The 25,152-nt window shown below is 42.0% G+C and overlaps 1 protein-coding gene across 1 annotated transcript in view; it reads right to left on the bottom strand.

Annotated features, from left to right (window-relative positions):
* Positions 1-25,152, bottom strand: part of HSD17B12 (hydroxysteroid 17-beta dehydrogenase 12) — a gene marked incomplete at its 5' end in the record, with an annotated part of 92,688 nt that overhangs the window by 30,572 nt on the left and 36,964 nt on the right. Inside the window, 3 exon segments of the mRNA XM_082485290.1 lie at positions 160-224; positions 5,723-5,833; positions 23,004-23,079. Coding sequence (XP_082341416.1) covers positions 160-224; positions 5,723-5,833; positions 23,004-23,079 — 252 coding nt within the window.

The following is a 25,152-nucleotide window of genomic DNA, read 5'->3' as shown; positions in this document are numbered from 1 at the left end:
ATTGCTTATGTAAATCTCTTCGCTTTTTGAACACTTGATTCTAATCAAAAAACCTTGTTATGCGAGTACCTTAACCAAACCTAAATACTTTTGCCATATCTGTTAAAAGCATTTAGCACTAAAAATGAGAACACTAGAAGGTACTACAAAAGCACTTACTTTATCCAGCTCTGGAACATCAAGAAAATATTCAGGATAAGCATACGAAATTCCCACGTTGTTGACTGAAATGAAAGCATGAAGTTTTAATTAGATTGCTTGGTAGCCATCTGATTTCACAGAATCACAGAATCACAGAATCATCAGAGTTGGAAGGGACCTCTAGAGATCATCTAGTCCAACTCTCCTGCTAAAGCAGGATTGCCTAGAGCACATTACTCAGGACTGCATCCAGGCGGGTCTTGAAAATCTCCAGGGAAGGGGACTCCACAACCTCCCTGGGCAGCCTGTTCCAGTGCTCTGTCACCCGAACCGTAAAGAACTGTTTCCGTGTATTTGAACGGAACTTCCTGTGTTCTAACTTGTGCCCATTGCCCCTCGTCCTGTCACTTGGAACCATTGAAAAGAGCCTGGCTCCATCCTTCTTCAACCCACCCTTTAGATACTTGTACGCCATAATAAGGTCTCCCCTCAGCCTTCTCTTCTCCAGGCTAAAGAGTCCCAGCTCTCTCAGCCTTTCCTCATAAGGGAGGTGCTCCAAGCCCTTAATCATCTTAGTTGCCCTTCGCTGGACTCGCTCCAGCAGTTCCCTGTCCCTCTTGAACTGGGGAGCCCAAAACTGGACACAGTATTCCAGTTGTGGCCTCACCAGTGCCGAGTAGAGGGGGAGAATGACCTCCCTCGACCTACTGGCCACACTCTTCCCTATGCAGCCCAGGATTCCATTGGCCTTTTTGGCGACAAGGGCACATTGCTGGGCCAATCAGAGCATTTCTAATGCTCTGATTAATGACAATTTTCAAGCAATACTCTTAGAATGTTTTAAATGCAACATTTTGATTCCTCTAGCCAAGTTTCCTTAACTGTAAATATTAAACTGTAAACCGTAACTTCCTCTAGTGGGAGGTGTCCCTGCCCATGGCGGGGGGGGGGGGAACTAGATGATCTTTAAGGTCCCTACCAACTCTAACCATTCTACGGCTCTATGATAAATATACTTGTACACACACAAGTGGAATGTGAGAGTGAATACTCAAGCCATTTTAAACGCGTAAATGTTAATTTGCCGATTGTTGAAAAGCTGGCATATTTAGCACACTGTGCCCATCTTCCACCGCTTTTCACAGCACAGGGGAAGATCGTTTTCTTCTTTTAGAAACGTCAGCCCACACCCTGCAAGTGTACGGGCGACATCGCTGCAACACGGAGATGCAGTCGCAGAAACGGGAGTTGCGAGCCAAAGAAAAGCTCTCGGTGCCTGGCAGGACATTAAGGGAAACTGTTTAACGTAACTGCTTTGGGATTTTGCCCCCACCCCCCCCCCCCCTTTTTTTTTTTTTTTTATATAAATAAATGAATGAGTGAAATAAGCCAAAAGCATCTCCTGGTAAGTCTCCCCAGTACTTCTCCAGCCAGTCGCTCCCTCCCCCAGGTGTCCCGAGGGCTGGAGGTCGCCGGTTGCTTGGCTGGGGCGGGGGGGAAGGGGAGACACGCACCGCGACCCTCCTCAGCCCCGGATCCCCGCGGAGGAACGCAACGGGTCCGCCGCGGGGAGGGGAGCGGGGAGCCCCCGGGGGGGAGCCGGTCGGTCCCTCGGTCTGTCCGTCGGTCGGCAGGTGGCAGCAGGAGCCCAGGCTGTGCCGGCCCGGGGGGGGTGAGGGACCGCCGTCGGTGAGGGCGAGCGCCCGGCGCAGCGCAGCCCCCGTTTCCCACGGAGATTATCCGCCTTTAGAAAAAGGGGTTCTGGTTTGCTGTGGCGGCGTAGTCACGGACTACTGACACCCGCAAAATCTCTCCCCCTTGACAGCATTCAGAATTAACCGAGAGAATGTATTAATTACTTAAACCCAATATTTTATTTTTTTTTTTTTTTTCAACACTTCAGACTGGCAAGGTTTTATTCTCAGACATGAAACCAACGTCTATTCCCGAATCCCAAATCAAGTAGGGGAAAACTTCTAATGTCATCAGAAAACAATGCCGCTCTGCAGCCTCCCTTGCCTCCAACTTAATAAAGCGTATTGATATGGAGACAAAAAAAAAAAAAAAAGCTAGCAAATGGGATCTCCGTTTCCTAAGTATTTGTTGTTCATCTTACGCAAGTGAATCGTGTGACATTTGGTTGCTGTGGCAACATTTTACATTTATATAGTGTCTTACACCCCAGAGAATCCCAAAGTGCTATGAATGCTCAACGGCACTGTGCACCTCCAGGGCAGGAGCCTACAGGGGTAAGAAACACTGTCAAAAGGCACTGATGCCTTTTTATTTTTATTTTATTTTTAATAAAATAGCCCCTACACCTGTGCCAAAAGCTATCATTTCAACATTCAACCTGAAAGATATTTAGGTATCAACAGGGATGCAGGACACACAGGAGAGATTCTGGCAAAGCGCACAAACTTCATTCAGAGATTCCCTTGAATGACAGCTCTTGTAGTTCAGATCTTTGTGTATTTATGGAAACCCTTAGTTCGCTAGTCATGTTGTGTGTTTCAAACTTTTAACTTCCAGATAACCTTTAAAAATACAGGAATTGAGGAGAACAGGGAGTTGGCAAATTCCCAGCAGACATTTGCTATTATTAGCAAGAGAGAAAAGTTTTGAAGAGGAAGAAGGTTCAATCTTGCTATTGTGAGAACGAGCAGATTTTTTTCCTTTTTTTCATCCCAAAATAGACTATTTTTCAGTCCATTTCTCTGGAAAATATTTTGGCTATGAATAGTGGCAGGGTTTTGGGGACTAACCTTGGTTATTCTCTCAAATTTAGAATATTTATATGATTCATGCTACAGAGACAGTCGCACAAAATTCACAGCCCTTACTGCAGACTGCGTCCCAGATATTTACCCTTCCACTTTCAGCAGTCATCTTCTACCAGATCACACTTTGCCACAGTTTGGAAGAGAACATTAGCAAGATTAGTTTTCAGTTTGCACAGGCATATCTAGAGAAATCTGGATAACAACAGGGTAAGATGCCGTCCAGCTTCAAACGCCTTTTGAGAATCACAGCGATTTAAGAACAGCAAAAGAAAGATTTCCCACCTCTGCTTGTTTAACATATTGCTGTAGCTAGCACATGTTCGAAGTCACTGACAGACGCTGTTTTGAACACACAGCAAAACATTATGCAAACTCTTTTAGCCTTCATACGTGGGTGAGAAGAAGCTTCCAAATAAGTTTACAGGGATTTCAATCTGTAAGTACTTTAGTTAGACTCTGTGCAACTGTATAATCAGAAGCTCGATCTTGAGCAGTGTATGTGGAGACTCCTGCGTCTCTAAGTATAAGGCTAAAAAATAATCAGCATCAATCACTGGCAACTGTGCTGTGCTACCAACGCTCCTCATACCTACCATACCAGATGAGACTTGAAAGAAGAAAATATACTGGAACCCTAGAATTCATTCCTTATGACTGTTCTCATTTAAACACATGTTTTCCCTCGCACAAACATGAAAAACACAGATCAGCGAAAGCTATATTCTAGATTGCAAAAAAATGCTACAGAATTTAAAATATAAGGCACCAAAGCATGAAATTAATTGCCATAAAAAAAAAATTAAGATACAGTCTTTCTGGAGTAGTCATCACCAATGTTGAAAAGTTACACTGGCAAGTGGTTTCTATTAATATAGGTATATCTGGGGAAAAGGAAAAAAAAAACTACGTATCATCTAATCTGATGAGCCCAAGCACGAGATTTACTAAAACTGCTAGTGATTAGTTAGAAGAGAAATTTCTAAAAACCTGCACTGGCAATGGCTGCAAGATAAAAACAAAAAAAAAAAAAAAAAAAAAACCACACAACAAAAAAAACAACAACAACAAAAAAAAAACCCACACACCACAAAACATACAGCTATTCTCAGCTAGAGAATACACAACTCAAGCATTTAGTTGCTATTTTTACTATGGTTTTAGTCAAGTTTCTCATGCAAATAAAAGCAAGAACCAGGCTCTGTTTGAGGAATGTGCTTGTTTTCCTGCAATAAGCTTATATAAAATTTGAGACATATTCACTGCTTTTGTACCCACTTTAAGCAAGACTAGAGAGAGTCAGATTTTCATGATTTTGTGCATCACTATAACCTTATCAGAGCCTAAGAAATAATAAAAACCCTCCCAGTGTGGACATGTACCTCACACAGTAAAAGGTTTGCTGGTGTTTTGAGACATTTAAGTGATACACCGTTCTGCAGCAATTGCTACGTGACAGGCAGCTTGCAAGCCTTACGTTCCCCGAGTTGATTTTGACAGGACAGATTAGAACAGACTGTAATTTTAATCTTCAATGTTTCTTTTGGAACTTATTTCTTTAAGAAACAGGGCATCCACAGCTTTGTCGACAACTCTTTACACAAAACATATTGTTGGCAGTTGCAGTGTCTCCAAGGGACGTGAATTTTTATAGCAAATAAATACTACATGTCATGAGTTGCGTGTTCTCAAATCTGTCCGAAGTATCCTTTTTAACTGAGTTTTTATATACACCATTTTCTTGGGCATTATTTGCAGACATTGTACAACAAGATTCATTTATTAGCAACAAAGCTGATATAGCATATCATCATATGTGTAATGAATTTGTTTTGAAATATGCTTTTTTAAAAAAAACAGTTCTAGCTCCAATTATTGCACTTCAGATTAGTAAAATGAATTTTGTAGCGAGAAGTACTTTATCAGAGGGCATATACCAGTAGACATCCAAGTCACGCAACCGTGCAAAATGTCATGCCTTATGTTTAACCATCACAGGTTCTCATCCCCATATTGAGAAGTGTAGAAATATAGGATATACACAGGTATATGTGCTTCTACAGAAAGAACCAGGAAACTGATAAGAAACTGCCTTTACACCACTGTTCAGAAAAGAGTCAGGTAGAATGCTATTATGTTTAAACTCTTAACTTGTGACAGTCACCTTCTTGAAATCACCTTAGTTCTACATTTGACAAAGTAACTGGACGGATCACCTTGTTTTTTCAAGTACTACCACACCACCTACGCTCCTGCAATATCACAAACCATACTCTGGCAAACCGCGTTGCTAAAAGCGAAAGAACAAGAGCTTACCAACATGACCAGAACACGCTTAAAACTTCTGAAGCAGGAGCCAGTTACTTGATGCTATACTGTAATGATTAAATTTCAACAGCTCTATAATTAAAAGTTAATGGTTCTCCCACAGGGCTCTACTGCTAAGCTGAATCTAAGTATCTGGAGCTTGCTTAGGTTCTAGGACAGCATTAGGTCAAGCCACTGTGCACGCAGTCATAAGCTAAAGAGCCTTTAGCAACCACAGAATAACACATGCAATAAGCGTAGCAATTCCTGGAACCTCAGCACACATGCAAGCACCGTCTCGTGTAGCATACCAACAGGAAGCTAAAAAAAAAAAAAAAAAACAAAAAAACACACACATATCGAGCATGTTGCAACATAGTTTTAGTCAAACATTAGCTTTTGGGAATTGGTTTCGATGAACTTCAATATGGGAAAAAGTTAGTAGGCATGTCACGACGAAACACCACTATGAAAGATTTAGATCAGATACAAACCTAAAACACCGATCTCCAGGCCTTCCAATCCCGCTTTGATTCTACTGTAAATATCTTCTCTCTCTCCAAAGTCTGCCACGATGACTTTTGTTTCCACTTTGTAATTTTCCTCTAGAAAAAAAAGGTTTTAAAAGTTTAAGCTTGAAATAGTTGAATTACCATTCAGATATTAAGAATATATCAGTTATTATGGTTTTACAAAACAATATGTTAAGTAGCTAATATTACACATTAACATTTTCACCACTGCAATAGGAATCCTTGAATTTTAATACACCTTGTTCAAGAAGTTTGCAGCATTAAACTACTTCTGGTGAGAATGTAAATTCTCAAATGATCAAGCATTTTGTTTGTAAGGGACGATGAAGATGACAAGAAAACAAGTTATACAGGTTTGCACAGAATCAAAAAAATGCAGAAATCAAAAAATGCGTGTACACAATGGCGTTCAAGTACAACTTGAGCAGAACACTTTTTTCCAGCTTAAGCCAAATGGTAAATGAGTTGCTTCAGACCAAGCAAAACAATTCTTTATTGCCCTCCGTTTCTATTCTCGCTTCTGATGCCATAAAACTTTTTGAATATTTAGTATTTTTAACAAAAATCAAAAAGGGAATGTGTGGGTGAACAAGAAGAGCAGAACTTTGAGTTTAATCATTCCAAAAACGTTCTGATATGCTGTCATCTCAATCCTTAACAGAACAGGAAAAATACACGTAGACAACTACATTTTGAAATAGAAAAAGAAAGCAAGTATTAAAAATACTTCATATAAAAGGCAATTCTGCTCCCATCAAGCTAAATTAATTACATCAAATTAAAGTCAGTACAATGTCCTCTCAGACTTCGAAAGAGCGGAACAGTAGCTTAACCTTGTAGCATCTCTGTTCTGCTGCACCTGACTCCCACCCCAGTGTTCCTTAAAGAACCTGTATACGGCTTGAGAAGGATTTTGCAGCACTTTGCCCCCAGAGCCATTCATAAAAGCAGTGCCATGTTAAAGGAAAAGAACCATTCACAAAAAGATTAGAAGCAGCCAGATTCCCATGATGCTCCTTCCCATTCAAGGGAAAGCCGCGACTCCCATGATCCTGCCGTCCATTCATGCAGAATCATGAATCTACTGAACTCGCTGGTTTGCTGGCTGCCTCCCCTCCCCTCCCCCCTCCCTCCCCCCCCCCCCCAATAGCCCTAATGGCAGATGAAATTATTTCTCCTCCTTTTCCCCTCTCCCCACCCTCAACCTCTTCATCTCTCCTGAACAGCTGCATTGTTTAAAAATCCCCTGAGAGATGTTGCTATGTCAAATGACGACGTAAATAGCATTAAGCCCCTACTGCAGCAGCAGTCTTGTGATCGCGTCAGAAGAAAATCAAGTTCAACATTGGGGGGGGTAGAAACAGTCTATTTTTGAACACAGCTGTTCTAATATTTAGCATACACATTCGAGTTCTTACAGGACACTGAATTAAAGGCAGCGTTAGAGGCACATCTAATACGTGCAAGTGGACTGGACGGGCAAAGCCCGAGTCGCACACTTCTGCATACATGCCATCTTTAACTGTTTTGTGGGGTCTGCAGCTGTCTTCACTGCCACTCAGATGCCTCATGAAATGCGAGTTGTTTAAAGGACCCAAACACCATCCTCACAAATTTGCTCAATTGGCCCTGGCCTTTTTATACTAAACACTCTTCATTAGGATTGTTACGGATCTGTCTTCGAAGCCTTTTGAAATCACTAAAGGGCTACTGAGAGGACGAGGTAAGGAAAAAATATCCAAATACCTAATACTATAAATAGAATAAAAATAAAAAGTCCTCACACCACTGGTTTATATAAGAGTGTTCCTTAAGCCTTTAGAAAATTAGCAAAGAGCCACTACATTTAAGGTAGTTAAGCAGTACACCTATAAAAAAGTGCGGCACCCTTTGTGGACGGAGGGTGGGTACTACAGTATATAAAAACATACGAAAAGTAGAAGACTGCCTACTGGTATGGCCGGAGGACACAGTCTTTGTGTGGTTGCTCACTGAGACATGCGAGACTGTCTTGCCCTGGCAGATGCCACCCGCTGACCAAACCTTCCCTCCCCATTTCACACCAGCATTCAGTTATTCTGCAACTTCTGCATACCCCGTGCTCTGTCCCAGAACCTGCAAGAGGTGGGATGATCCTACATCAGAAAAAAGACTAGTAGATACACATGATAAAATGGTCCCATGTCAAACAACAACGCGAATAGAATTAAGTCCCTTCTGCCTAAGCTCGTCCTAGTATTCAGAGCACAAGGTGCAGAGGAGAACAGGTGTGCTCTGCACGAACAATGGAAAAGGGAATTTCTGTGATCTTAAGAAGGATTAAGATGTTCTCAAACAAATGGGCTAGAAGACAGAGGAGCACACAACCTTGTTTTATCTGCCAAAAAGTCTCCGAGATGTAGTGTGATAGAAAGAAGCAAGCGGGCTATGTCCTGTTCCAGGATACCTAGCAGTGACTGGGCTCTTGCTGTCCCAAGAAGAGAAAATCTGAACCTCCGTAATGGAGCTTTCAGCTTGAAGACTGTGAGGTACTCGGGAGCCACAGGGAGCTAAAGAGGGGTATCAGCCAGCTTTTGCAGTCAGCAGCTGGAGGATCTGAAAGAGCTGATATTATCTGCCAGCGTGTCCAGCATTCCTGATGATATATTGAAAAGTGAATCTGATGTTTTGTCTTTGGAACTGGTACTTCAAATGCTTCTTAGTGGGGGACTGAATATTACACCACCACGTTATCAACAGTTGTGCAGTGGTCAGTCATCACCAACCCACAAGGTCTCAAGGATGGGAAAAGAAGTGCAGCAGACCTCCTTCACATTTCTCAACTCTGATACACCAGTGTTTGATCATCTCATTTACTAAAAATCTCAGATGAGATCAGTATTGACCCTACAACTAAGTTTTTAATCTAAACTTGCACATGTCCAGTTCATTTACATAGCCTGTATGACCTTAGCAAAGACTTCTGGTAATTTAGCAAGAGACCAACTATGCACAACAGTATCCTGCAATCTAATAAAAGCAGAGATGATCTTCTGCAACCATACTGTCATTTGAAAAATAAGTTGTTGACCACAAACAAAACATCTTCACAGCTGTGGGAAGGATGAACAAACCAATAGTCATAACAATGATTGAGCAGGATGGTACAAGACAAAAAGGAAAAGTGAACTTTTGTAGAAGATACTAGGATGGATCCTTTTGAAGATCCGCATAGCAACCCAAGAACACAGCCAGACTGCAAAGGCATAGGCACGTCCCAGACCAACACCTATAGAAAAACAGTTGTCATGAAAGCAAAGGCAGTATAAAAAAATACACATTAGAAGGGGAATATAACATAACTGAAAAAAGCGCTGCTTTTTGCACAGGTAGTAAAGAAGAACTGACCTCCTGAGGCATGTTCCCATTCTGTGCATTCCTACACAATATGGGATGAGATGGTCTGGAAACAAATAGGCTATTCAACCACATTCTTCACATACACACCACCAGAAATTCAAACACTTTTATGGACAGTCCCTTGAAGAAAACTCTACCTTTGGTATCCTCAGAAGAGGACTCCAAATAGTGTCTCAAACTTGGTTAAGCTGCCACTTTTCAAAAGAAGCATAAAGATATTTAAGCAGTCTTTCCAGGTCTATCCAGAGGTCCATCTATGTAAGTATTTGGTATTCTGTAGCAGACAAAGAGAATGGTATAAAGAATAAGAAAAGGACATAATAGTGTTTCCTCGCTTTATTATCCCAAGCTCCAACAGTGTGTTGCTCAGAAACTTCCTGAGCTGGGTATGTCTACCCTCACAGCCTTCAGCCCACTCTTCCTATAGCCATTTGCCCAATCATTACCAATCCTTACACATTTTTCAGCACTCACACCACCTCACTGCTGCCACATTTTTTTTTGCTTTTGAACCTGCAAAGAGCAGAACTGACTGAATTTCAAATTGTCGTGCCTGGATCCATTCCGATCGCTCCATCCGATATTAGGTTTTTGAACTGCCATCTCCTCTTCCTCAGTCATACCTCATAACTATGTTGTTGTCTTTCTCATTCCTGTCACTATGCATTGGTTGATACTGCACCAACATTTGGTTGCTAACATTGAAGAGGTAACCTACTTCTCAATTTTGAGTCAGAGGACATTAAGACGTTAATATTTACTTGTTTTCATGTCTGTCTTCTCAGTTTCCTATGCATGTCAGACTTCTATGCATCTTCTAGATTTTTCAGAATCTCTACCTACACCCTTTCAAGCTTTTACAAATCTTACCTTATTGAATTTCACCAGCACAAGGAAGGTGGAATGGAGACAGCAAAACCAAAAGGCACATCTACACCTTCCTTCTAAGGGGTCTCCACTTTCAAATACACTCATACTTTGGAAAGGAATGATGCATCATATGTCCAGATCTCAACAGTCTTCCTGAACTCTGGGTTTTAGTTTTTATACAGACATTGTCTAATGTTCATGAAAGTTCTTGCTAACAAACTTTATTAGAGACTCAGTTTGACATTTTAAAGTCAGAAACTAAATTGTCAAGTTCGGGACGTTTATTAAAAGGATAAATCGGGTATGAATACATAATATCAATGAGGACAGACTGGTGGAGCTGGAAACCACGCACTTCAGCAAGCAGGCAGCCATGGAGCTCGCACGACTGAGGCAGTAGAGAACTGAAGACAGAAAGGTAAAGGACGGACAACCCGGTGGCAGAAAGCACACCAGCACGGACCCAAGCAACACCTGAAAAGACACAGTGCTTGCCTGGTTCTCATCTATAAGAAGGTTAGTTACAACCCTGCTAGCTGAAGCAAAAGCTTAATTAACTCCAAAGGCCAGAGAGATTTCTGACATACAGGAAATGGATCCAGTGTCTTGCTACACAAGACAAACACTAAGTAATCAGACAAACTAGGGCACACTTTTGTTACTAAAAAAAAAGATTCAGGTGCAAAATAACACAGCATTACCTAGAACACCAGAAATAAAAGATCACACTGGAATAAAAAAAAAAAAAAAAAAAACAAACAGTGGAAAGCTAGAAACTACAGTAAGCTACATCCTAAATAAAAACTAATAAAGACTTGTGAAGTGGCTAGGAGGTAAGCACCTTCAAATTTAGTTTTTTTGGAAGCTTACAAATAATTCAAAGCAGCAGCCCCCCTAAACTGAAATCTTGGTTGACAGGCCCAAGAAAATGCTAAAGAAGTGAAGATTTCAGACAGAGATAAACTGGGCTTGAAAGAAGGTTCCCCCAGAGGAGTAACCTTTTGTACTTAGTTGGGAAAGCCATCTTGGTGGTCAGGAGAAACAGCTCAAGTTTAACGCTGATGCCGCTTCTGTCAGGTAAAGGGGTCTGTGGCACAAAGTCTTGCTGGGAAACAGGAAAACTAGAAGATCACCATCCGTAATAAAATGACGTTAGTACTTGCACCAGCTGTTTCAAAGCAGTTGGCTACAGCAGCTTGAATTTGCACCAAGTACGTTGAAAAAAGTCCAGCCAACTTTGCAACGGAGAGGTCCAGGATACAAGGCCCACATTGTAAACACTTACTGGGAACGGTTATTTCAAGCTCAGGGAAAGTACATTAAAAACCTCTTGCTAGAATGGAAGCATGTCATTGCTTTACATTCAAAGCTTCATATAAACATTGCCATCACAGTGATGTGGTACAAAGCAACTGCTTGCAAAAACATAAAAGAAGTCTCACTTGGTCTTTAGCTTCAGGATGGCCAGAGATGCAAGCGAAGCAGTAGAAAAATAGCTCGTCACTCTTCATCATACAGGAGGGGCAAAATTTGTTTAAGTAAGGAGATTCAACTACACCCACAAATAAAGATGGCATCTTTCCAGTATCACTGCAATAGCAAAACTCACCCTAATCCAGTACCCAGTCTCCATAAGAGGATTTGTAACCTTTCAATAAAGGGCAAGAAGCTGAGACATGAAAGCAAAACATGAAAACCTCCTGCTTTTTAGTACTGTATGCAGGGCAGGGATGAAGAAGAATTTAAGACTATACAGTGACTGCAGACACCTCTACAAAGTCTCTGGGTTGCCTTTTTTTTTTTTTTTTAAGGGGGAACCATTCATTTTGGGAATGTACCCAATTTGAGACTTTGACTTCACAGAAGTAGCACACCAAGTGTCATGTATGGCTGGAATCTCTTTACCAGAAGGTCCAAATACTTTCAGACTGGTGACAGGAGATTGTTATTCCACACTGACAATATTCACCATATAGAAGCATGTTAAAGTCAGCTGGGTATAACAAGAGCTAGCTTTTTCTGATTGTTTTGGAGGGACCCGAGAATGCAAGGAATGGACTTTGCCTTTCAGCAGAATAGAGGTCAGCTGTTAATTACAGTTCTAAGTTACTCAATGAAGTCCAAGATATTGGCAAAGAAATATAAAAGGAGATACGCACACACACACACCCCTCCCCAAATCAGTCACAGTGAAATACAGTATTACCAGAGGAGTGTATGGATACTTATTAGGAAAAAGAGCAGAAACCCCGGAGTACCTGCAACATTCTTCAGGAATCAGATCCCAGTAGCACAGGTAACAGAAGGAGAAAAGGTGATCTAGAGCAAAACCTCTGGACTCTTTTGTCACGCACATTCTATTTGTTTTGACTACCAAGTCCACAGACAAACTGAATTCCTAAATGGCTAGCCTTTCTGAGGGGATGAGAGTTCCCATTCGCGTAGCTGTATCAGTCGTCGTCTCGAATGACAGATCACACTCCTCATTTCTGCGAAAAAGGAAACCAGAGAGACCAGGGCCTGGCGAGCAGCGCAGAAGATAAGGGCAGGTCAGTGCTGAACCCTCGCCCGGAGGGACGCTGCACCGCAGAGAACCCCATGCAAGAGAACGGGAGCCTTCGGGAAAGGAGCAGATACGCAGCAACAGATACAGTAGGATTTTTATTATGATACGCAAGTTATACACGTTTCTATAAAACTCTGAAGCGGAGTACTGGTAACCTAAAGAATTCCAAAAGTTGAAGTAAGCAGTAGCTAAAAGAAAGCTCTCTTTGCACTTTGTTTGCAAAAGAAGTCTCTGGATAGGGATGCTATGCTGTATCAGTTCCTGCATAGCGTAACCCGCCTACAATTTAACAGAACTGGCTATGTTTCAACACATGTTTAAAAGCACACGTGTGCGCACAATTGGTCAAGCACTAAGGAATATGTTCAGATTCCTTTCGTTCAACTGCACATGCAACACTGCCAGGGAATTCCTTACATACCGCACTGGTTGCACATGTAATTTCATAGATATAGCATCCTTAAAAATAGTGAATATTTTAAAAATCTAATCACATATAAGTGTAGAATGGGTAAAAAAATGCCCTCGTTTAAACCTCATTTAAAATGTTACAATTCTATTAAACAGCTTTAAGTTTCAATATGCACACACAAGTCAATTCCTCACTTCTCAGCTTTCAAAAACAACACCGCAGAAGATGGATGTCCAAGCCAAAGTCCACAACCCTTGAGCCACAGGGGACATTTACGTTTTTATTGTGTATAAGCAGCACTGCTACTACAAGAAGAAAACACACTTTATTAATACATGCCTCCATTTGCAACTCTCTGACTCCCTTTCCGTCAAAATATATTACAGCTTCTAAGATACACTTACCAAGTCAGAAAAAACATTCTTAGCAACACACAAGATCAATCAATAAGCCCATTCACCCAAATATTATGCTCAACATTGTAAGCTTTCCTAAATCAAGCTTGCCCTAATTACAAAGCCAACTAAAAACACAAAATCAAGCAGCCTGTAAAAACAGCTGCAGAGGCTGACAGCCAGGGGGGCTGCACAGTCAAGTCATCGCAATGTTTCCAAACGTCGTTGTGGTTATATTTCAGGCAGTTAAGGCCAGCACAGCTTTGATGCTCCCCACGCACACAACCCCCCCCACTCCAGTACGTCGCAGTGGGTCTGGGCACGAGAGACACCCACCGACACCGCAGGGGCGACCGTCCTCGCCCAGGGCAGGAGCCCTGCCTTCCACGAGCAGCATCGGTTTGCCCTTCTGTGGTTTCCCCTTCTGTGGTTTCCCCCATCGCTACCTCAAAATATCCACTACGGCTGAAGGTGCACAAGGAGTTTGTTAGGACACGATCCCTAGCTGCTTCAGAGATACGTGCAACCTGAGGTGTGGGATGGTCAGTACTGTGTGACAGGCAGCATCCCAAACCCCCCTTCCTTCTCTCCTCTTCCCTGATGTTATTTCAGCCCCTCACACCCACCGCCCCCCCCCCAAGGCTTTTTTGATATTCACTGGTGGTAGTGGTTTTTACACAGCATGAAGAAATCTATTTTTAGTTTACTAACTCATTTTATGAGGGGCATATGGACTTATATCCAATACTTCCTGTAACATTTAGTTTTCCTTAATGTCATTATTATTTGCCTGACTGTGACAATGTGTACACAGCAGGTATATACATGTAAACACAAATGTTTCATCACTTTTTGAAAATAAAAGTCTAAATTCTTCAGCCCTATAATTAGAACACTAATGATTTAAAAAAAAAAAAAACCACAACAAAAAACACCATACTCACACAACACCACTTCCCCCCCCCGCCCCTGCAGATTTAAGTTCAGAGTGAATTCCAGAATAACCAGGAGAATCATTTAGGAAGAATTTGAGAGTCACTAACAGAGACTAAAAGGTATCATACTATGTGTGGATTAACAAAAAAAAATAATTGTGTCCTTATTCTCAAATCAATTTCAAGGCATTTAAGTCAGTGACTCTACATGAATTAGAACAAACTTAAAAAGTGAAACAAGCTTCTAGGCTAATTCAGCATTATTTTTTTTTTTATGTCCCCGATAGTTTCATCTGCATTCAGCATCCACAGAAAAGTGTTTACGGTAGTCAAAAGACGGACACTTAAAAGCAAAGTTTTCACAGTCCTCCAAAGTGTTAATTGTAAAGGAAAATACATTGTGCATTAGATGTGGACTGATTAACAAAATAGTATAGTACCCAGTTCAGCACTGGAAGGGGTGCACATGCTTAATAAGTGGCACAGCAAGAGTACTTGTATCCATTAGTTACACCATTTAAAAAATTGTTTATTTTTCATATTCATGGATTATTTTTTTTCTAAAGAAATTGTTGCGCAAAACAGATCAACTGAATTTCCTTTCCCTATGAAGAGCTACTAACTAGCATTAATTATTTTCCTCACTACAAGATATTCCTGAAAAAGCAAAAACGATTATCACAATTTCCTCATCAAAGAAGTCTATCGGGGATTTTTACAGCTTTAACAGATAAAGAGAGCTTGGTGTAATGGAACTCAGCCTGCTAAAAAAAAAAAAGTGACAAGAGACTAAAACATATATTCATAGAATGAAGTTGTAGAAGGAGAACAGCACTGTTTGCATCATCCAGTCCTCTCCTTGTGCCAGAGAGAGACCGTTCCCTGTAGAGCCTCTTAAAAGGCCTAATTTTAGGTCTCTCGGCAGTAGAGCTTCCACCAATTTCCTTAAACCAGACTTGCAAAACAGACTTTCCCTAAGCAAAAACAATCCAATACTCATTTTTCATGTAATATTCAGTTTATTTTACGCTGGAAGTGATAAGCAATATATTGCAGCTTTTGTGTTAACAGAAGGTGTTTAACAGCCCAGAGACTCGGGCAAAGGCTCTTGGTTTTGGCATCCACAAAAGCTTATGTCACAAATCGGTTGTTAGCAGAGACAGGCATTAAGTTTCTGTGTATTAAAGAAAGGGAATGCAACCTATTCCCTCACCCAACTACTGCCAGGCGGAGACAGTTGTGACCCTGAATGTTTGCAGGGACGAGGAATTCCTGTTTCTTCAGTCTGGGTTTCCAAAGTACCAAGTCAGTCATCTGCCCCATTGATCCAATTACCTAGTGCCTAAAACATTAAGGCTCAAGACACCATTAGGTCCCAGATTTAGCCCTGAACCTATAGACACAACATACAGATTATCCGAGGTGTGGAAGGAGCTACTTCTGCTGTAGTTTATATTCAGGAAAGGAAACCCAAAGCACCTAATTCCCATTTAAATAACCTTTACACATTTCTTCTCCTGGATTTCATGGGTTTACAAACTACCAACACACCAAATACTGCATAGAAGCACTCTGGCAGTGAGGTTCACAGCAAGCACGCTTCCAATCCTTTTTTTCTGGAAGAAGCTAACTCAGTCTTGCCAGGTGTGAAAAAGCACCGTCAGCTAGAATTTGCCAGATCACTTACTGCTACATGTAACCCATTACACCAACTGCTAAACTTTCTTAAACTGGTTTTCATCCTTAAAAGCAACTATGCCAACGTGGTCCATAACTCCGTATGCCGACAGTTGATAAGTAAACAAAGCCCCTTTGCAAGGATGTCACTAGTCACCTGCAGAACATTTTACTCCCAGCTCGTCCTACTTTGTTGCTACTCAAAATTTTCCTAGAGGATGAAGTAGTCCTAGGACTGCATCCTTTAGCTTGTGGGACATCTGTCAAACGTTTCTCTCTAAGCATCCTGCTCAGTTTCTTCAAATTAATCTGGGCAAAACTCCAGGGCGGTGTTGCCCTGTACGTCAACAAGCAGCTGGAATGCACGGAGCTCAGCCTAGGGATGTATAAAGAGCCAACTAAGAGCCTATGGGTCAGGATTAAAGGGAAATCAGGAGCAGGGGACATTACAGTGGGGGACTGCTACAGGCCACCCGACCAAGACGACCGAGTGGATGAAGCTCTCTATAGACAGACAGGGGCGGCATCACATTCACAGACCCTGGTTCTCACATGTAACTTCAACCACCCCAACATCTGTTGGAAGGGTAACACAGCCAGGCATAGGCAATCCAAGAGGTTCTTGAATTGCATTGAGGACAACTTACTTCTCCAAGTGGTTGTGGAGCCAAAGAGGAGAGGAGCTATGCTGGACCTTGTTCTTACCAACAAGGAGGGGCTGGTAGACAGTGTCAAACTCAAGGGTAGCCTCAGCTGTAGTGACCATGAAATGGTCGAGTTTGAGATCCTCAAGGCAGTGAGGAAGGTGTGCAGCAGGCTGACCACCCTGGACTTTGGGAGAGCGGACTTTGGCCTCTTGAAGAATCTGCTTGGTATGGTGCCATGGGATGAAGCACTGGAGGGAAGAAGGGCCCAGGAAAGCTGGTTAATATTCAAGGATCACCTTGTCCAAGCTCAGGAGCGATGCATCCCTACAAAGAGGAAGGCAGGCAGAAAAGCCAGGAGGCCTGCATGGATGAACAAGGAGCTCCTGGACATGACCAAAAGAATGAAGGAGGCCTATAGGGAGTGGAAACAGGGGCGGGTAGCCTAGGAGGAATACAGAGGAATCGTTCGAGCAGCCAGGGATCAGGTTAGACAAGCTAAAGCCCAGATAGAACTAAATCTGGCCAGGGACATTAAGACAAACAAAAAAATCCTTCTTTAAGTACATCAGCGAGAAAAGAAAGACTAGGGAAAATGCGGGCCCTCTCCAGAAGGAAACGCAAGAACTGGTTACCTGGGACAGAGACAGAGCTGAGGTACTCAATGACTTTTTTGCCTCAGTCTTCACTGGCAAGGACCGCAGCCACACTGCCCATGATGCAGAAGGCAAAGATGAGGATTGGGAAAATGAAGAACCGCCCACTGTAGGTGAAGATCAAGTGCAAGACCACCTGAGGAACCTGAAGGTGCACAAGTCCATGGGACCTGATGAGATACATCCATGGGTCCTGAGGGAACTGGCAGATCAAGTCGCTAAGCCACTAGCCACCATATTTGAGAAGTTGTGGCGGTCTGGTGAGGTTCCTGCCAACTGGAAAAGGGGAAACAAACCTCTATTTTCAAAAAGGGAAATAAGGAAGACCCAGGGAACTACAGGCCAGTCAGTCTCACTTCTGTGCCAGGCAAGATCATGGAGCAGATCCTCATGGAAATTCTGCTGAGGCACACAGAAAACAAGGAGGTGATTGGTGACAGCCAGCATGGCTTCACCAAGGGCAAGCCATGCCTGGCAAATTTGGTGGCCTTCTACGAAGGGGTTACAGCAGCAGTGGACAAGGGAAGAGCAACCGATGTCATCTACCTGGACTTGTGCAAAGCATTTGACACTGTCCTGCACAATATCCTGGTCTCTAAATTGGAGAGACATGGATTTGACAAATGGACCTCAGTGGATAAAGAACTGGCTGGACAGTTGCACTCAAAGAGTTGTGGTCAACAGCTCAATGTCCAAGTGGAGACCAGAAACAAGTGGTGTTCCTCAGGGGTCGGTCCTGGGACCTGTGCTGTTCAACATCTTTGTCGGTGACATGGACAGTGGGGTCGAGTGCACCCTCAGCAAGTTTGCCCATGACACCAATCTCTTTGGCGAGGTAGACACGCTGGAGGGGAGGGATGCCATCCAGAGGGACCTGGACAGGTTGGAGAGGTGGGGCCACGCCAACCTCAAAGTTCAACAAGGCCGAGTGCAAGGCCCTACATCTGGATCGGGGCAATCCCAAGCACAAACACAGGCTCGTCGGGGAATGGCTGGAGAGCACCCCTGAGGAGAAGGACCTGGGGGTGCGAAGCTCAACATGAGCCAGCAATGTGCGACCGCAGCCCAGAAGGCCAACCATGTCCTGGGCTGCATCAGAAGAAGTGCAGCCAGCAGGTCAAAGGAGATGATTCTGCCCCTCTACTCCACTCTCATGAGACCCCACCTGGAGTACTGCATCCAGCTCTGGAGTCCCCAACATAAGGACATGGACCTGTTGGAGTGGGTCCACAGGAGGGCTGCAAGGATGATCCAAGGGCTGGAGCACCTCTCCTATGAGGAGAGGTTGAAAGAGTTGGGGCTGTTCAGCCTGGAGAAGAGAAGGCTCCAAGGAGACCTTATCACAGCCTTCCAGTACCTAAAGGGGGCCTACAGGAGAGCTGGGGAAGGACTTTTTACTCAGACATGTAGTGATAGGACAAGGGGGAATGGGTTTAAACTGGAAGAGGGCAGGTTCAGATTAAACATTAGGAAAAAATTTTTCACTTCGAGGGTGGTGAGGCACTGGAACAGGTTGCCCAGAGAGGTTGTTGAGGCCCCATCCCTGGAGGTGTTCAAGGCCAGGCTGGATGTGGCCTTGGGCAACCTGGTCTAGTGGGAGGTGTCCCTGGCTATGGCAGGGAGGTTGGAACTCAATGATCTTCAAGGTCCCTTCCAACCTAAACCATTCTATGATTCTATGATTCAAGTATGTCAAGCTGAACCTAGCTCAGATGATGGAAGGCTGCAAACACATTAATTTACCTTGAAATAGATCACAAAAGGTCAAAATAACTGCCAGATTCTGTTAGTCTTCAAGTTAAGCTCAGGAAAGCGAACCTTGTCATTTCTGTGCAAGAAAAGTAAGATGATGTCCCCTTACTCACTAAGTCTGCATTTCAACCTCGTCTATTAAATGCAAATTTTCCTACCTGCCAATTCTAAGATGCAAGGAGGATTTACCGGGGGGGGGGGGGGGGGATGCAAACAACAGGGCAGAGATTAAGGGGCAAAGTGCTCCAAGGTAGGTGCGGCTGAGCATCTGCAGGGGACAGATTTGCCACGGGGGGGCATTGGCAAAAATGCCAAAAAAAAAAAAAAACCCACTCTTTAAAGTGTTTTCCCTGCTTGACCAGTTTTCACTACATTCTTCATACTGCAGCCCCTAGGAAGTGAGTTTCTACAGCAAAGTTCTTCTCAAGTCTGCTCAGAACATCCCTGTCACCAACAGTGCAATAACTGAAGCTTTTCTGCTTGCCCATCCACAGCTCTTGAACCAACTGCTGGCACAGAGCACCTGAGATGTCTTGGACCATATTCGTTATCAGATACAGAAAATCAGGGAACAGTCACATTACACGGTGTTCACAGGATTGTCTCCATTCACAGAAAAGTTTGCTTTCTGAGCCTTCCTGAACCCTTGAAACTGTTTAACAATGTAATAGAATAGACACTTTAAAAAAGGTACCGGAACTTCAATGTAGTAAACTAGACCAAGGATTTCATATAGTGACCCTACTAGTCACTGTTTGTGTATGAAAACTTGATTAAAAGATCCAATGTTTCCATAAAACCCATGCAATTCCATGCAAAGGTGGTCCATGATCACTTCAGAGGAAATTCAATTTTTTTTTTCTTCTTCAGTCTGTGGCCTATACCCTATTTCTTAGGGAACATAAAGCAGAATTCCCTTTTGCAGCAAATCCTATGGCACCTAATTATTCTGCAAATTCAACTTTACAACATGTTTGAAGACACACTGGAAAGTCTTACGAAATCTTTAACTACTTCACTAGTTTTCATTGCTCAAACTGAGACGCAAGTTCAGAATATCTAGCTTTCTTGTAACATCAGTACAGCTGGCTTAATGTGCGTGTGTGCACACACAAAAAAAAAATAAATCAGATTCAGGTCAGTTGGCATCTAACATTCAGAAAGACCTATCAGTACTTCTCTTCTTATAGTGGTTACGCAACTTGCATTTTGTAAGTAGATATCACTCCTAATGTAAGTATACCCTCAGAGCATAAGAAAAGATTCTTCTGAATAGAATGAACATACCTGATCCTCAAAACCCCTCATTATTTGCGGCAGACAGCACCTATCCGTTCACTAGGATGAGCAGGACTCTGATCAGTGGAAACGAGGGAGTAACAGAAAACATGCACAGCTCACACAATTCAAAGAACTGGAATTAGTCGAACAGCTATTCTTCCTTAAAGTAATTAAGGGTCATTACTTGAGATGAGTAAGCTCACATGTATTTGAAGAACAATTGCAGGATCACGTAAAGAAGTTTAAAGTTGCCTGAGGAACCTGCAAGGGAAAACACTCAGGTAGTTACAGCCTTAGCTCTAAAAAAGTCACTTACGTTACATATGACAACGCCTGAACAGACTACAGAGACCACATGAGCCTGAATACAAGAAAATTCTGCCCAGCTAAAACCCAACAGGATCTGAAAGTGCAACTCAGGCTTGCTTGATTATGCAGCCTATCCTAATCCTTCAGCATATGCCACAGTGAACAAGGTATACATTTCAGTAGCTCAGTGCCGTCAAAAGAACTGTTCTGAAAACCCAACATGAGTCATCCCATTTCAGAACAGTTTAGGAAAGAAAGCAGAAAAATGTTTGGGTGAGGCCTAAGAGTAATTATGTATTACAGGCTGCTCTACATAGGTACATGTACCTATTTTTTACATCTGAAAAACTCCCCCAGCAGCTATCGTGTAAGTGCTGAAAGCTCAAAGCAGTAGATTTATCCGTCTTGGCAGCATCATGCTTAATTCCCAAGGAGGAAAAGATTTCCAGACTTGTACAGAAAGGGCTATGACCACTTTCAGAGGCCTTGTCGCTTCATGCTTAAGTGTTTGAATCCAGAACAAGATATTTGTAGATACTTCAGTCAGTTACACTTTTACTTAGCAAAACAACTTTATACAGCATAATAAGAACGTGACTGCGTACGCCCACATATGCAGCAAACTATCAGCCAGCTACTGCGGCGAACCACCAAAAAGACCACCTTATTGCAACTTCTTTATGTATTTTCAGTAAGCTTCAGTACTCACACAGGTTGCCTGAGCAGTGACACCTACACTGTTTAATTTACACTGTGACTGTATGTACTAGAGTATCGCAGGTACGTCCAGGCACTGCAGAGACATCCTTACATGAAGGATACTAATGAAAAATGCCAATTACTTCTAACCCAGCAGAAGATAGGACTTGATGCCATTTTTGCTCTAAGGAGGAATGCTTTCCACCATCTAAACGTACACATAGAAAGCAAGATTTTTCTGTCTAGAAAAGAGTTTCATATGCCATCTTACATCGGACACTAAAAATCAGAGACAGCGGCATTTACATCAACAGAATTGTATGCCCTCTGTCTCTCAGTAAACCAGTACAACAGTTACCATTAAGCAAGTTGAAGTCCTTCAGACTTTTCGATCATCCTTACATTCACCAAGCAGCCCCTTACAACTTAGCGTAGGACAGTTTGCTGAGGCTTGACTTACAGATTATGATTTACCATAAAATGGTGCCACTAACAAATTCATTAGAAGTTTTAACAAACTCAAACCAAAAATAATAGATTTACGACATCCGAAAGAGAGCAGCTCTTACATTTATCTGCATTAGGTACACAAATTATTTTAGGAAAGTCTAAGCAAGACAAGGGAGGGTAAGACAGAAGCATAATCTTAAAGGTTTCTTTACCCAACATCATTATGCTGAGAAACCTGCTTTATAGTACACAACTCCCACTCCTGCTTATCAAAAGCCTCTACGCACAAGGCTATGTTTCTCGCTTTATCTTGACATACTCTGCATAAACTAATAACCTTGCATGAAATATGCCTTTATAAAAGAGATATAGATTACAAGAGGAATTCTTGAGAGTTATGGTTATGCTTTTGATTAGAAAATCATTTGTTAGCATGAGACTTGAGGAAGCTTCCTCCTAACTGACCCTGTACAAATATCCATTTTACATTTGTGATTGGAATACTTCAGTTGCTCCCTTATTTTTGCATTACAGCCATTTACTATGCACTTTCTGGAGAAACAATCCCTCATACAGGTTCTTAAACACATTAACTCATTCGCTATATTCCTATGACTAAGCAGACTCGCCACCCCAAAAGAGCATCAGCTCTCTCATCTGATCTTTGATTAGTTTATCCAAATAAAACAAAAAAGGGGGAGGAAAGGGAAGCTACCCACAATAAATTTGTATACTTGGTAATACAATAACTAACATAAAGAAGATGTTTTCAGCAACTTTTGAGTTATAAAGAAACCACCCTTATGGCTGAAGCCCATCAAATCAAACTTGCTTCAAGCTGAGCAAATATTTAGATGATGTAATGGCTTCATGCTTTTCTCCTTATGATTTTAGACAGCTACTATGGGGATAGGTGGTATTCTGGTCTGACTTGGTAAGCTGTTCTTATGGAAGACTAATAGTTTTAGAAGTACTTATACCAGAATTAAGTTCTGTTGTTCTCAGAAGTTAAATATGAACACCTGTAAAATTAATCTACAAGGCTTTACCACTTATATCTGTAAGGTTTCCACTGTGCACAAAAGCAAACCTTTTTCAAAATTAAAACAGTATATATTAGCATGTATGAAATTTATGTGCAACTCCATTTATTTGTAAACATGCCTGTGAAGTTTAGGGAAGAAGTTTTCAACTCACTTATTTCACTTGCAACCTGGTCCAGTTTTTCTTTTGACCTACTGATTAGAGCCACCTTCATTCCACGTCTTGCTAACTGCAACAGCACAAAAGAAGAGACATAAGAACAATCATAAATCACTTCCACATTAGTATCCTAATTAAAGGAATCTCATAATTTGTCAAACATCACAGTATATGACCAGCAAGTTTTAAAAAAATTACAATTTCAAATAGATATATGAAGGGGTAAACCAGGACAAATACTTCCATGCTACTTTTTACTTGATTCCCTTTATGACAAATTTATTATCTTCTCAGTCTTCCAATACAGGTGTATAGGCACAATTATAAAATAGAAAACCAACAGCAGATATTTTACAGAACTTTTACAACACCTCTGCAAGTCAGAGCAAAGAAATTATTATCCGTAATTAAGTTTAAATGGCAAGTTATCCATGGTCACTTGCACAACCATGTTGCAAAATTACCCGAGCACTCAATACTTGCTTCCTTTGGTCAGGCTCCACTCTTACTTTGTACTTATCATAGGTATAAAGGTTAATTTACTCACACAGTTCTTTTAGGGAAGCTGTGTAACTTAAGCTTTGGCCAGAGCATATCCTGGTCATCAAATCAGACCTACCGCTGCAGGTTTGTAATGGGATCTAACAACTCCATTTAAAAGTGTCTGCAGAAAGACACTTACATATCTGAACCCCTCTGCAATGAAAACAATGTCTGTGACTACTATAAGTCCATGTTCCAGTGAAAAGTTAAAACAATATATTCACAGTTCACAGTGACACTGCCTTCCAGACACTTACAGCCTACATATAAAAAACAAGTAAGTTCTCACTGCTCCAATAAAATTCCTTCACTGCCTTAGGAAGCGGATGAGAATAGGTCTCAAAGGCATCTGAAAAAAAAAAAAAAAAAAAAAGAAAACCAAACAAAACCACAGCACAGTATAGCCACAACATAAAGTGACTTAATCTTATCTACCTTTCTAGCAGAAGTATGCAAATCAAGAAAGCTTCTTTCAGAGAGAAGTATGATGAAGTTCATCAGCAAACTCCATATTTCACTCCCATGTATGATCTTTAAGCAGAAGAAATCTCATACTAGATGTCTCATGAGCTTAGAGTGAGGTGTGATGAAACCAAAGACACTCACACTAGGAACAGCTAACAAACTGCTGCCGAGTTCAGACTTATGGTAACTTACACTTTGTGCTGAAAGAAATGATCTAGTGTTGAGGATAACTGTCTAAAAAGGGATGAACACATCCACCTCCAGATAAGCACCTGGCTCACTACAGGAATAAACTTCTCAAAGCCAAGCAGTAGGCTCGGAGGGCAGGGGGGAGAAGGAAATAACATAACATTCTCTCATTCCACAAAATCAAGGCAGCAAAGACATATACTTCACCTAAAAGTATCTCAGTCTGTGACAGCAAGGACAACCTGACGATAATCTATTCAGTCTGAAACAGCTGTGGTCCCATGGGGCAAGAAAGCCCCAGAGATGTTCCTCACAGGTGCAAGCTCCAGAGTGTTGACATACAGTTTGCTTTCTTTCAGCACTCATAACCTCTGGGGCTCCCAGATTGCTTAAGTAAGTGCCTGAGCTTTACAGAAAACTATCCAGCTGTACTTGTCTCAAAAGCTGAGGAAGCCAAACCATGCCAATACACCCACTTAGTGGAAACTCAGCATGTTTAGGGAACTTCTACCACAAGAGTGAGCTTGAGAGAAACTGCTGCTATGTTGACAGTAAAGGGATGCGCTCCGAGAAGTGCATCTGAAATCTGGAAGCGGAAACCCATCTGCAAGAGGAATTCTCTGAGTACAGAGCACATAAAATGTTCAAGGAAAGAGTCTGTAAGTAGGCACAAATATCACTTAAGAGAAGAAATCAAACTTGGAAAAGATAGAGTGCTCAACAGCAAGTTCAATTTGAGTCTGATGAAACCAGATCAGTTTCTGCTGAGCACTCCGAATTCACTGCTGGAGGCCTAGTGGGTTGAAAAGAACCACAATAGTCCAAACGGCAATAAGGATCCTCTGAGATCCCAGTAACTAATCACATTTTCATATAAGGAACAAGAAAGACCCATTTACTTTGTAGATAACCTGCCATTATACTTGGATCTTTAGCCAATGTCCCT

Source organism: Vanellus vanellus (assembly GCF_965231255.1).
Source record: "Vanellus vanellus genome assembly, chromosome: 6".
NCBI lineage: Eukaryota > Metazoa > Chordata > Aves > Charadriiformes > Charadriidae > Vanellus > Vanellus vanellus.
The sequence above is the reverse complement of the archived record's forward strand: the minus strand, read 5'-3'. Positions and strand labels throughout refer to the sequence as shown.